The sequence below is a fragment of the Vombatus ursinus genome, unplaced genomic scaffold, assembly GCF_900497805.2.
Source record: "Vombatus ursinus unplaced genomic scaffold, bare-nosed wombat genome assembly UNPS02010639.1, whole genome shotgun sequence".
Classification (NCBI taxonomy): domain Eukaryota; kingdom Metazoa; phylum Chordata; class Mammalia; order Diprotodontia; family Vombatidae; genus Vombatus; species Vombatus ursinus.
The window spans coordinates 5,623,441-5,636,553 of NW_020950417.1; the positions used below are offsets into that span (position 1 = coordinate 5,623,441).

At 37.1% G+C, this 13,113-nt stretch overlaps 1 protein-coding gene across 1 annotated transcript in view; it reads right to left on the bottom strand.

Moving 5' to 3' along the window:
* KIF25 (kinesin family member 25) overlaps window positions 1-12,726 on the bottom strand; it is a 78,508-nt gene extending 65,782 nt beyond the window's left edge. The window contains exons 1-5 of the mRNA XM_027854856.1: window positions 12,706-12,726; window positions 10,299-10,365; window positions 7,698-7,801; window positions 4,280-4,368; window positions 2,386-2,428 (exon numbers count right to left, since the gene is read on the bottom strand). Of these exons, the coding sequence (XP_027710657.1) occupies window positions 2,386-2,428; window positions 4,280-4,368; window positions 7,698-7,801; window positions 10,299-10,365; window positions 12,706-12,726 (324 nt within the window). The remainder of the gene's footprint in view (window positions 1-2,385; window positions 2,429-4,279; window positions 4,369-7,697; window positions 7,802-10,298; window positions 10,366-12,705) is intronic.
* Between the last annotated feature and the right edge of the window lie 387 nt (window positions 12,727-13,113).

The window sequence follows — 13,113 nt, forward strand, 5'->3', positions numbered from 1 at the left end:
AGGCAAGTGTTTTTTCTCAACTCTTCTAAAATCGAATCTTGGTGATTAAAATTATTATGTTTAGTTTATTTTTTCTTTGTTTTTATGTTTATATTGTTTTCATTATTGTAGATATTGTTTGTCTAGTTTTGCAAACATTACCCTGCAACGATTTGTACAAATGTTTCTCTGAATTCTTTATATTTGTCATTTCTTGTAGCAAAGCAACATTCCATTCTACTCATGTACCGCATCAATGGGCACCTACTTGGTTTCCAGTTTTTTGCTATCACAAAAAGTGCTGCTATAAATGTTTAGATATAAATGGAACCTTTCTTTTTGTCTCTGAACAGTAGAATCTAGAAGTTAAAAAGTGTGGACTAAAATTTTAGTCACTTTTTAGCATATTTCTGAATTACTTGTAGAATGACTGGACCAAGGAGAAGCCCCACCGATCAGAATTACTGTGCTTATCCTCTAGCAGCCCTTCTGACACTGACCATTTCCATCTTTGTCATCTTTGGCAATTTGCTGGGTGTGAGATGAATCCACAAAGTTGTTTTGATTTCCACTTTTCTTATTAGTGCTTTGGAGAGATAGTTCATATGAGTGTTAATCCTTTATAATTCTTCTTTTGAGAGCTGTTTGCTCATATCCTTTGACTACTTTTCCATGATGGAATGGCTCACATGTTTGTGTTGATTCCCTGTGTATCTTGAATATCAGACCAGCAGGTATAATTTTTTTTTTTTTTTTTGCTTTTTGGTGAGGCAATGGGGTTAAGTGACTTGCCCAAGGTCCCACAGCCAGTAAGTGTCAAGTGTCTGAGGTAGGATTTGAACTTAGGTCCTCCTGATTCCAAGGCCTGAGCTCTATCCACCAATGGGTATAATTTTAAAAGTCTCAAAATCTATCTAAATATCTTTTGAAAATACCCATTGCATTTCTTTATTCCTCAAATCTTCCCACCCCCAATAACAACAACAATGACAAGGCAGTCTTTATTTGTCTACATAATTTATACAAACAACCATGAACTAAATATGAAAGGATTATGAAACTTGGGAGTCAGAAGACCAAGTTAAATTCCTTAAACCTTACAAATAACTTCTAACCATTTGTTCATGGTCTTTGGGGCTACAACAATAATAAACATGAATTAACCTTTTCTGGACTAAAAACAACAACCAGAAAACTTCACCACACTAAATTACAAAACAGGACCAGCATTAAATAGGCAAAGAGCTTTATTGACTTCGTTTTCCAACAAGACTCAAAGGAAGGAAAATACTTTTATTATTTTTATTATTATTATTTGAGGAAGGAAAAAGTAGTAATTTTATTGGCTTCATTTTCCAACAAGAATCAAAGGAAGGAAAATACTTTTATTATTATTATTATTTGAGGAAGGACAAAGTAGTAATTTCATTTTCGAACTATGCCTGGGGTATTTGTACCAGAGAAAATGGTGATGGAAGACAGACAACCAGAGCTTAAAGACTTGCCAGTAAATCACTTAGTGATTTGAAAATAATTTAATACCAAGGTCTCCAGAGTAACTGATTTCTATTTCCCATCATTAATTTGGGTTCTGTTGATTTTAAAAGTCAATGCAAATGTATTCCATTAGTGGATCCTAAAATGATATTTTCCAAATTAGGTTGAATCCTAAGAGGCTGGGCCCGAAGAGCACATGAAGGAAGAAAAGCTGACAGTGAAAGTTAAAGAAAAAGAAATTCTAGCCTGTTATTTATGGAGGAAAGAATGGCATCCATTCAAGCTTTGTTTCGAATGTCTGTCATCCTGCCCAAAATGATTTCATAAGCAAAAAAGGCAGTAGGAGCTGGAGCAGTTCATAGAGAAATTCTTAACCTTCTTTATTTTCCTCCCCCTGCAGAAGGACAAAATAGAAATTTTCCATACTGGTCAATGGGAGGTTGTTCTGGTCATTTTAGGATTGTTAGGGAGAGCCAAACCAAATACCTCCCCAAACCAATTGTGCTATTGGTTCCAAAAGTAGCCTAAGGCTTATTCAGATAACCAAGCCTACTGGCCATCTGGATATCAAATGTTATAGTTTCATATGGCTTTTATTACTTCCTTGCAATTATTAGCTAATTTATAAGCTGTTACTATCTTATTTCTACTCTATTGTAAAGCATTACATAAATGTCAGTTATTATTTCTGTGCTAGCAAATCAATCAATCAATAAACAATAAGAGCCTATTATGTGTCAGGTACTGTGCTAAGGGTTGCCTTAGATGAGAGTGGTGGAGATAGACCAAGGCCTTGGCCTTCCTGAAAACCTAATTTTCAGGTGTCTTTCCCACATGCCAAGACCTCCCTCCCTCATTACCCACTCCTCACCAAATTCCGATCAACTTCTGTTATAAAACTTAACTCACATCATCAGTTGCATGTACCACCTTTTCAGAAAGGGATTTGGACCTAGGGTGACAAAAATCACAGAATTTTAAAGTACTGTTAAAAAATTCTTTGTAGGCTATAGCCCACAAATGTATTTTGTTCTTATATCTTATGTAATTTCTGAAGATCTACCTCCAAAATTGAACCTCCCTTTTGAACAAAGTCATGCAAAAACAGCTGACAAGTGAAGTCTCAGGCAATGACATTCTGTCTGGGTCATCATCAGTTTCTCTCCTAAGAGGAAGGAGGCTGTTCTCCAGGACTATTGCTGGGTTTTTAATTACCCAGAATTTGATTTCCTTTGAGTGATCTTCTCATTTAGGTGGTTTAGTCATTATTGTATTTTTCTATTTTGCATCCATTCATACAAACTTTCCCACTTACCTCTGAATCCCTCTTTTTTTATCATTTCTTACTGAACACGAAATTTCAGCAATTTCCCAATCAATGAAAACCCAGTTTGTTTTCAACTCTTTACAACAAGAAAAAAAAAGTGTTACTATAACTATTTTGACAGAGGTCACACATCAAAGATTTTGCAGAAACCTCAAGTTCAACCCTCTCAACTGACAAATGAGCAAACTAAGACCCAGAAAATTTAAGTGGCTCGAGTCAGATCATACATGGAGTAAGTGGCAGGGCCAAGATTTAAACCATCCCTGAGAATATTTTTCTCTGAGTCATTCCTGAATCCGAAAGGTACATCAGTGCCAGAGGTCACAGGACCCTGGATATTCAGAATGCAGGACCCTGTAGGTTCAAAAGTTCACACACTCTAATAGGGACATGGCATGGGAGGTTGAATGTGAAAAGAGGGAAAGGAGAGCCTCATCCAATAGCAGTTTGCCTGATTCCATCAGTAGGACCTTGAGAACTACTGACCAATCGACTGAGTACAAGAATGAGCAATGAGAGACAGGACATGGATCAGGAAATTATGATAGGGTTCTGGACTATCTCAGAGTCACAGTCCAGCAACCGTGTGTGGGTGTGTGTGTGTGTGTGTGTGTGTGTGTGTGTGTGTGTAAAGTGCTTAGCACAGTGCCCAGCACTGTATAAATGTTTGAACCATGTCTCTATGCAGAAATAGCTCTGCCTCTGAAGTTATAGAACCCAGCAGAGAGACGTCTTCTGTTTCTTTTTTTTTTTAAACCAGAAGTACTTAGTGATTAGTTTGCTTCTGAAGGAGACAGTGTGAGATCAAGTCACACCAAGGGACTGCACCCCTGCAAAACTTACCTACCAGCCCCAACCTTCCTTAAGGTTGGGAATGTGTTTCTTTTAGTTCTACTACCTACAAACTGAACCAAGAGAGATGTGTTTCATCTTACATGTCCCTACGGGGATGGCAGGTGGTTTCTGTGCACCTGGGCTAGGGCAGGAGATATGTGGGAGAGGGGCCAGAGCTGGTCAAGTTACAAGAAGGGAGCTGTTGGTAATGAAAATGGGTCTCAGGCTAGTCTAGGACAGATTAACACTTGAGAGTGTCTATCGAAGAGAAGAAACTACTGGGGACAATAACCTCACAGGAAGGTTACTTAATCTCCAAAGGCCTCAGATGTCAGCTACCTATCTACAGTAAAAGCAGAAAAAAAGATTAGAGGGTTACCTAAAATACTATGTACTCTGTTGGCAACATTTTCAGTTATATGTGTGTATGTTTTTATATCTACATGTGTGTGTGTGAATATATGTCAATATTTTCCAGATATATTTGTGTATACATGCACAATATTTGTTATTAGTTTTTAAAAAGAATACTATACTCCATCTTTATTGCATACATGCTCATACATCACACTTATGCACCTGTGCATTTGGGTCTCCATGATTTTATGAATCAATAACAATCATGGTGCAAACACAAATTACCTCTTCTGGAAGGCTGGATCTCCAGATTCAGCATCAAAAGGCAGCAAAGGGCGGATTCTGCAGTGCACTCGGATATTTCCTCTCAGCTCCTACAATGAAAGAAATACCTTTTACTAGTCAAAGGAGGGGAGAGACTGAGCTAGCCCTTTGTTTTCTTTTCAAATGTGTTATTTTTCTTCAGTAGGATTCTTTTAGGGATATTGCTAATCTAATATAAGCAAATAAACAACTCAGCTTTCCCTGATCGTCTGTGCCTTCCCACCTCTCCACCACTTCTCCCTTCCCTGAATGTGGTCATATATGTTTTGTCTTATTAAAGTTGTAAACAACATAAAGATAAGGATAACATTTATTTTTCAGCTAATAAAATATTCAGATAGTGAAAATATTCAACAAGAAAAAAACAAATTATTTTCCACTAAAGTCCTAACTCTGATATCATATTGTAATAAGAATATTAAAAATGTATGCACACTCTACCAAGTTCTAAGTGCTGGTCAATGCATGCTGCATTTTTCATACAAGGGCCAGCCTAGCTAAGCCTGGAGAAAGACTCTTTAACAGGTTGGGCAAAGAATGATATATTTTTCCAGACATAATCATGCAGGAAGACGATCCACTGACGCAGAGAGGGTTTACCATCTGCCTTGGTGAAAAAAGTATGCATCCTAGCAAAATTATGAACCTTGGAAGCATTAAGGAGTAGGACATAGATTTCTGGGCAGATTTTTCCTGAAAGATCAAACATTAGATCTGTTACAGATCTTATGGCATTTTGTGTATCACATACTATAATAATAACAATACTTTAATATTTCAATGGATCTGTGTTCTGAAAAGTGTGGGTCCCTCTTCCTACATTGTCAATTGCTACCCATCTTTCCAGTGGAATCCTTGTTCATGACCCCCTATTCATGCTCCACAAATGGTACACTCAATGGGCCAGGGACTTTCCTCTAGAATTCTTGACTTTACATGCATAATGACAAACTTCAGCACATTAAGGGAGAGATAGGAGTCAGTATGTGCCAGGCAAGTCATATCACCATCACTATCTTGGATAGGTGGTGCTCCCTCAGATCCTGATGGAGGTAGCCAAGGACCTTGAACCCGAAAGCCTTGGAAATGTCAATTCTTCTAGCCTAGTGCCATCATTCTGTGGAGATGCAGTCTGGGAACTGTTTCTGCAGGTGCTATAGCTACAGCTACTGAGGAACAAGAAAAGAGAGTTCTTGCCACCAAAGCCTTCGACCTTGTCAAATGGTTCAGCATCAAAAAATATGATTTTTATCAGTGGGAATGACGATAAAGAGGAAACAGTACTGTCTGCTTTGCTGCTGCACCCTAAGCGCCATGGGATTTTTCCATCTGATTTACACCTGAAACCTTCCATATGTATTGGTCCCCCCAACTAGAATGTGAGCTCCTTGAGAAGAGGGACTGACATGATTTTCTATTTGTATTGTCAAGATGTAACACAATTCCTTGCACACGGCAAACACTAAATAAATACTTTATTCATTCATTCATATCCATGGTTTTACCCTTGATCTTGCTACCTCTTTTTCTGGTCATATATCTTGTTGATGATGTCCTTTATGTCATTCTCTGGTGCGGTGCAACCTATATCTCACCACCATGTATTTTGCCATTATCTTTTGAGATACCTCAACATTAATCCTTCATGGACTCTGGTCTTAAAGCCAGTCTGAGCCTCCTTTCTAAGGACCAGTCTAGCTTGTTTAGTGTGGTTTAGCTGGTTTAGTAAGGAGAGGCCGAACACAAGTAGACTGGCCACTAGGTAATGACTTTGTCCATCACAGACTGAAATGAATTAAGACACAAAATGACTCAAAGTCCTATAAAACCTCATTTTTCTGAAATGAGGGTGTCAGAGAGGCAGAAAAATAGGCAAAAGATGCTAAGACTTTTTTAGACCATTGATTAGAATTAATAATTGTTGTCATATTAAATGTGAGATCCTTGTCTAATGACCGATGAACTGACACGCTAATAGAATATTTTCCAGAACTCCTATAGAGTACTAGTAGAGTACTTTCTTCATTCAAACTCCGTTGTTTAAGTGAGAAGGATTTCTTTTATTTGCTCTTTTTTTTTTTTTAAAAAAAAGGGGGGGGGCAGTAAACTACCTTGGAATAAGGGACAAGAAAAATGACATCCTGACATAAATTTCTGCAGTATTTGGGAGGCTGTCCAGAAATGAAGCTTTCTGGTCCTCATACTCCCTTGTCAAGACATGTGATCATATGGGAGAAAAAAGCAAAGTAGAAGTAACTGGATTCTATACCCCTGTAAGAACTCTATACTTTTCCAAGCCAGAAGGGAACTGTCCGGGACATCAGCCATTTTGCTCTAGCCTTGGGTTTAGCCCAAGGGAGTGACTACACCCCTTCATGTTAGTGATTCAAGGTGCATGCATAGTCATTATCCATGGAGACTCAGAGCAAGGCTGCAGGTAGCATTATTCTTCAGCTGATTGGTTAAATGCATTAAGGCCAACTTTTGGTGATCTGGTGATGTGAGGAATCTCTCACAAGCCAGTTGTGGGCATGATGGCATAGCACTTCAGACCTGAAAGACTTCTCATTTCTTTGTAAGTTGCTGCTGCCTTAGACCAAGTTAAGTCCCTTCAGTCCCTGATGGGAGACCTGGAGAACTGTGCCCATCAATACACATTTTCATTAAGTGGTTATAACCTTGATGCTGCTACCTAACAGCAACTACTTTGTTGCTATTTTTTACATAACTGTTTTTTGACTCAGTCTTATCAAATTTTGACTTTGCAGTTAGTGGCCTGAATAAAATAGCAAGTCATCAACTTACTAGGATGAATAGTATAGTTTAGAAAATGTTCCTTTGGTAAATGAAACACAAATAAGAATGAGAAAAACTGAACTCTTTCTAGATCCAAGTAGTTCTATATCCTGTCTTAGAGACTGATCCAGAATTCTCAGCAGAAGGCCAGTAAAGGATGTTTCCAGAACAGGCAGGATGGTATGAGAAAAGCAAATAGGAGAAAAAAAGAGCCTGGCACAAGTAAAGTGTACACAAAAGAAATGTCGAAGGGACATTTCTTATCTAAGGCATAAAGGTGTTAAATCCATGCTTTGTGGCTAAGACTCAGTCATTAAATAAATTCCCAGATTTGGCAAAAAATAACAAACTTTGGATGGTAAATACCAATAGTGCCAGATTTCAGAGAATTTCAGATCAAATAAATAAATAAAATATCTCATTGAAACTTTTAAAAAATAAATCTGAGGAAAAGCAGCTGGAAAAATCTAGCAAGGAAGGGGAAAGAGAACTAGAATTTCCAGATGTTTTTGAACCACTAATGTGTCATATTAACTGTCTATTATATTAGTGAAGTAGCTAACGATTAACCACAGATGCCCACCATCAGATTGTTGTGAAGTGCTTTTCTCTTCTGTTTTTCAACTTGATAACGCTCATTTATTTCCTGTAAAGACTGTTCAAGATCAACTGCTTTTGCCTGAAAGACTGAAAAAAAAAATTTTAAATTAAACATTGAAATGAAAGCCAACCTGTAGATACTCACGCACACAAACTAAGTGGATCTTACGTCTCTGCTGGGTTAAACTCCAACTGAACTCTACCTGATTCATTTGTGGTAGTGGTCTACATTTTTGCTACTTCAGGTGTCTGGGTTATATGATTTCTTCTGAAATTCCTGGGTCAACTAGAGCTAGGTGATGGTTGTCTAGTTGGTTGAATAAATTGATCAGTCAAGTCAGTCAAAACAGTAAAAGTATATAAATCTTCTATTTAGGAGAAATGTTAGGTTTCTACAGAAATAGGGGTTAGACAGAGAAGGGTTCAAGGATGATAGTTATGGAGCAAGGAGGCAGGCAACAATACTTTGGGTCTGAAGAGGAAAAAAGAAACTATCATTTGAAGTTTTTAAAAAGCTATTTGTTCAGTCATTTCAGACTCTGTGACCCCATTTGGGGTTTTCTTGGCAGAAAGCCTGGAGTGGCTTGCCATTTCCTTGTCCAGCTCATTTTACAGATGAGGAACTAAGGCAAACAGGGTTAAGTGACTTGCCTAGGGTCACATAGCTAGCAAGTGTCTGACCCTGAATTTGAGCTCAAGTCTTCCTGACTCCAGGCCTGGTACTCTATGCACTGTGCCACCTAGGTACCCTTTACATAAGTTATGATGATATATAATAAGAAAACTGAAGATAATGTTCTGTGTTTCCTGGTACTGAGAAAATCAAAAATTTCACAGACAGCTTAAAAAATGCTCTGTGTTTTCTCAGAGCAGAAATACTTACTGTTCCATATGCAATATGTTATTAAATAGGCTGTTACTAAATTTCATAGTTTAGACATTTTCCATAAATATAAAAAACTTGTCATTAAATTATTTCCTTCCTTGACATTTTATATAAAATTCTATTTTAAAAAAATCTTCAATATAACTTTTTTCATAAAAATAGCATTATTTTCCACATTAACCTGTAGAAAATATATAGACAGCAAAAAAAAGAGAACATGGTGACATAATTGTTTTCAGGGTGAATTATACTACCCAAATTCATACTGAGCCAAGGAGATCACACTGAGAACACTCAACTTGCTTAAAGTTAGCATAGCAAGAAAGGTAGTACATCTGAACTATAAGGTAAGGAAGGTAGAAATTGTAGTAATTCACTTCAAGTAGTAAAAACCCTTTCCCATATTGGAACTTCCAATGACCAACACACATGCGTGCACACACATGTGTGTATATGTTAATATGCCCACATATGTATATGTATACACACATATGTGTGTGCATATGCCTGCATGCAACCTGCATGCATACACACCTATATTTATATATATGTGTATACACACACATATATAAAGGAAATGCGGGGCTTTCATTGCTAGTATTTGTGAGATTGGCTCTAATCATATTACACATAAAGACATGAGAGTCCTAGAATGAAAAAGAGTGCAAGGAACAGGTTGGAGCTCACTGGGGTAGAGCAACATGGCGTCTCCCTTTGCATGTGTATTTCTACTGCAAGAGCTCTTCTGCAGGGTGACATATGCCAGATTCTGTTGTCAAGCTGCTCAAAGTCTTAGGCACAGAGAGTACTAAAGGAACTTAGTTGCGATGAACATATGTCACAGAATTATAGATGACAGGATCATAGACTTGTAAATAGAAGGGACCTCACAGGTCCTTGAATCCAACTTTCCGCTTTTACCAAAGAGGAAACCAAAGCCCGGAAAGATAAGGTGACTTCTCCAAGGTCACTCAGGTATAGTAAGTGGCAGAGACAGAATTTGAATGTAGCTCTTAGAGCTCTAACTTAGGTGCTCTTTCCTTGTCCTGTACCATGCTGTCTCTCAACCAAACTCAGTCAAAGCTGACCTTGACGATAACTTCTGAACCATTGCCACTTTCTTTGAGTATGCTAAGGTCGGAGGCCTTGGCTTCTGACAGTCAGCAGTCTCGGGAATCAAAATAAAATTTGCTAAATTAATTGCTAAGCTGTATCACTTTCAAAATTTGTATATGTACTTCATAATAGAAAACATAATGATCATTTTATTAAGCTAGTCATTACCATCCACTAATGGTTTTGCCATGTAATACAAGAAGAATGGTAATGATGATGATTGATGTTGCTGAGGCTGATACCTTATATTTACTCAGCATCATTTGTTTGAAAGAGTCAAAGTATGATGCAGATTTATATTAGTTCTATTCTAAATGAAAAGTAAAAGAATAGTTCTAGATTTTTAAACTATGGACCCAACCATAGACATGGAACTCCACCACAGAGACGCACTTTTCCTCATTGTCCAACAGGCTCAAATCTAAAGTTTTCACTATGTTCTTCACCAAAGAGGTTCAATCTCCATTCCCCAAATAAACATTATTTAGATGCATTGACTAAATTCTATGAAAAAAAAACTGTCTAATTGAAGTAATAAGATAAGCAAATAAACCAATAAACTCTTATTAAGCCCCTTCTTACCCAAGGTCACGTTGGTAATTAAATAGTGGAAGCAGAGTTCATATCCAAGTCTTCTTTGAATTAAATACTGCTTATATTATACCACACTCTGTAACTCTATATTCCCCAGACTCTAGTAGAGCGGTCTGCACGTAAAAAGGTGCTTAACAAATGTGTGCTGAACTCCAATTTTACTTTAAATCAATGATTTACTGAGAGGTTGTTTTGGGACTGTGTTAACACAAAGTAGTTGATTGGCAAGTATAGAAAGTCCAAATAAAAGGACCTTGAACTTGAAAGCTTTGTCAGAGTGGTTGAAAAAAAATATGGTCTTCAAAGTCAATGTTATATTTAATCTTAGTTGTTGAATTTGTGAGGATAAGGATGATTGTTCCCAAGTGTAAAAAGGGAAATAAAATTAAACTGAAACAATTTTATAAGCAAAATTTAGACAGGAAATACAAAGTCAGCTCAGTTCAGTCTTTAAGGGTTATATACACATAAAGATAAATTACACTTAAAGACTTCAGCATTTTTCCCATTATCATTTGACCTTTAAATTCTTAAATATCCTTATAGATGGGACAATGTAATTTCTACTCTCACTGAGTAGAGGTTTTGACTATATGTCAGAAGTCAGAATATTTATTTTGGCAGGGGGAAAAATGTAAAATAATCTTTCCCAAGCCCAGTGCTGTAGGGTAATAAAACTATTATAACTACATAGTGATCTAACCATGACATTATTATTAATTAACTTTTTTACCAAGTAGTCTTCATGAATTCTTTTTGTTGTTGTTGCTCTTGTCATTTGAGTCATGCCCTATTCTTTGTGACCCCATTTGGGGTTTTCTTGGCAAAGATACTGGAGTGGTTTGCCGTTTCCTTCTGCAGCTCATTTTACAAGTGAGGAAACTGAGGTAAACAGGGTGAAGTGACTTGCCCGGAGTCACATAGCATGAATTCTTTTACTTTTTGTCAAAAAATTGGGAATATTTTTTATAGTAGGCCAGGTCTAAGATACAGTTTTAGTTTTAGAAAATAGTTCTGGCATCCAATTTAAAGTATCATGGCAATTAAAGGTAATGTGAATAGGAAAAAAAATTTGAAACAGGTGAAATGCAAAGTAGAAGAAGATGCAGTAAATGATTTTTTTGCCCCTCCCCCAGAACCTCAATGCCTGGAGGCTATTCAAATCCTGGTTTTGGATTAGGAATGTCTATCCTGACCAGGACAGAACTAGAGTGTTTAACAGTGATAAGATTATTAATTAATGTTTGTCCTGTAATTGCTTTTCTCCTACTCCTGCTTAAGTCATGGTTTTTTGTCTTCTGAACTTAGTTCAAAATTCAGCTGGCCTGTAATGTGTTAAACTTCAAATCCAACTTTCCTGCTAATCACCGATCTATTCTTGCTTCAAGGAATTTAATTGACCTTGAGGAATATGGGTGAATACAAGGAAATTTGTCCTACTATATTTATACCACCAAGCTATCTTTCAAGGATGTCTGTTTTTTTTATCTTGTACCTACATTCTACTCTCAGGAGGAAAGGAGGGAGTTGTTAGTAGCCCCTATCAACAAATTTCCAATCAGTCATGTTGTTCCCTGCACCTCAGCCCTGTAACCAATCACATTGCCCTTTACCACATGATGTACATCACCTACTCTATTCCGTTCTTTGTTCTGTACTCCCCAAACTTATAAAAGGGGAACTATTCTTTTGCTTTGGGGTCTTTGGCATAAATGGAGGCTATCCATTGACTCATTTATTAACAGGCAGCATTCCCCTGCTAATAAATATTATCTTATTCAAAGAATTGCCTCAGTTTACCCTATTGTTAAATTTTACTTGCAACACCAGGCTTTATTCTTTTCTTTGTCTTCTGTAAGAGAGCTGAATCCTAATTCTATGTTGGCCAATGATTCATATGATCTTAAGCAGTAGTTTTATTTCTTCATGCCCTGAGACAATCTGCCAAAGGTTCTGATTTTGGAAGTGGTCAAGTCACGTCTAAACTGGCTGATAATGGAAACATTTTCAGAACAGATGGAACTACTTCATTTCTCTAGTTCAACAAAATGAGGGGGTTGGGCTGGAGATGATTAATAATGTCCTTTTTAACTGGGAAGTACTTCAAATGTCTCATAACTATAAATATAAGCTCAATTTAAAAATGTAAAAAACAGTCTTTGGAAGAGTCTCTCCAAAATACAATGCATTCTTTAGTTTCCACTACTTTTTACAGTAGCAAATCAGAACACCTTGTATTACTTTACCATATAGTTAGGGAGGGTGGGAAAAGGAAAGACATCTTCTGAAATGAGCACTTTTAAATAAATTAAACACACATAAAAAATCTGAAATTGAAAACTAAGTATCCCATTTTCAGATGCCAGAAAATTGCCTGGTGGCAATTACCACTTACCAAAGTGGCCAAGGAGTACATTCCTGTTGAAACCCCATCAAGTTAAGTTCCATTAACAATGACTGGGGGGGTGGGATGGGGCAGGGAAAGGTAAGGTGCCATCTATAATTTGTACAAAGTTTAGAGTCAAGTAATTTGGAAATCATGTGTGAAAACATTTAACTCAGGCACACTTGATTTTTGTAGTACCTGCTTATACCTTTGAGATCAGCATGTCCAAAAGGAAAACAATCATGCTAATCAAATTACTTTCTCTACAGAAATTTTTCTGAGCCCAAATGACCCAACTCGTATTTGCAGTTAACAAGGCTTACATTGCAGATTCTCGTTTTCCAGTTGTGTTCGGTGAACAACATCCACTATCTGAGAAAGATAGTCCTGGTACTGATGTTGGAAATTTCTCATGAG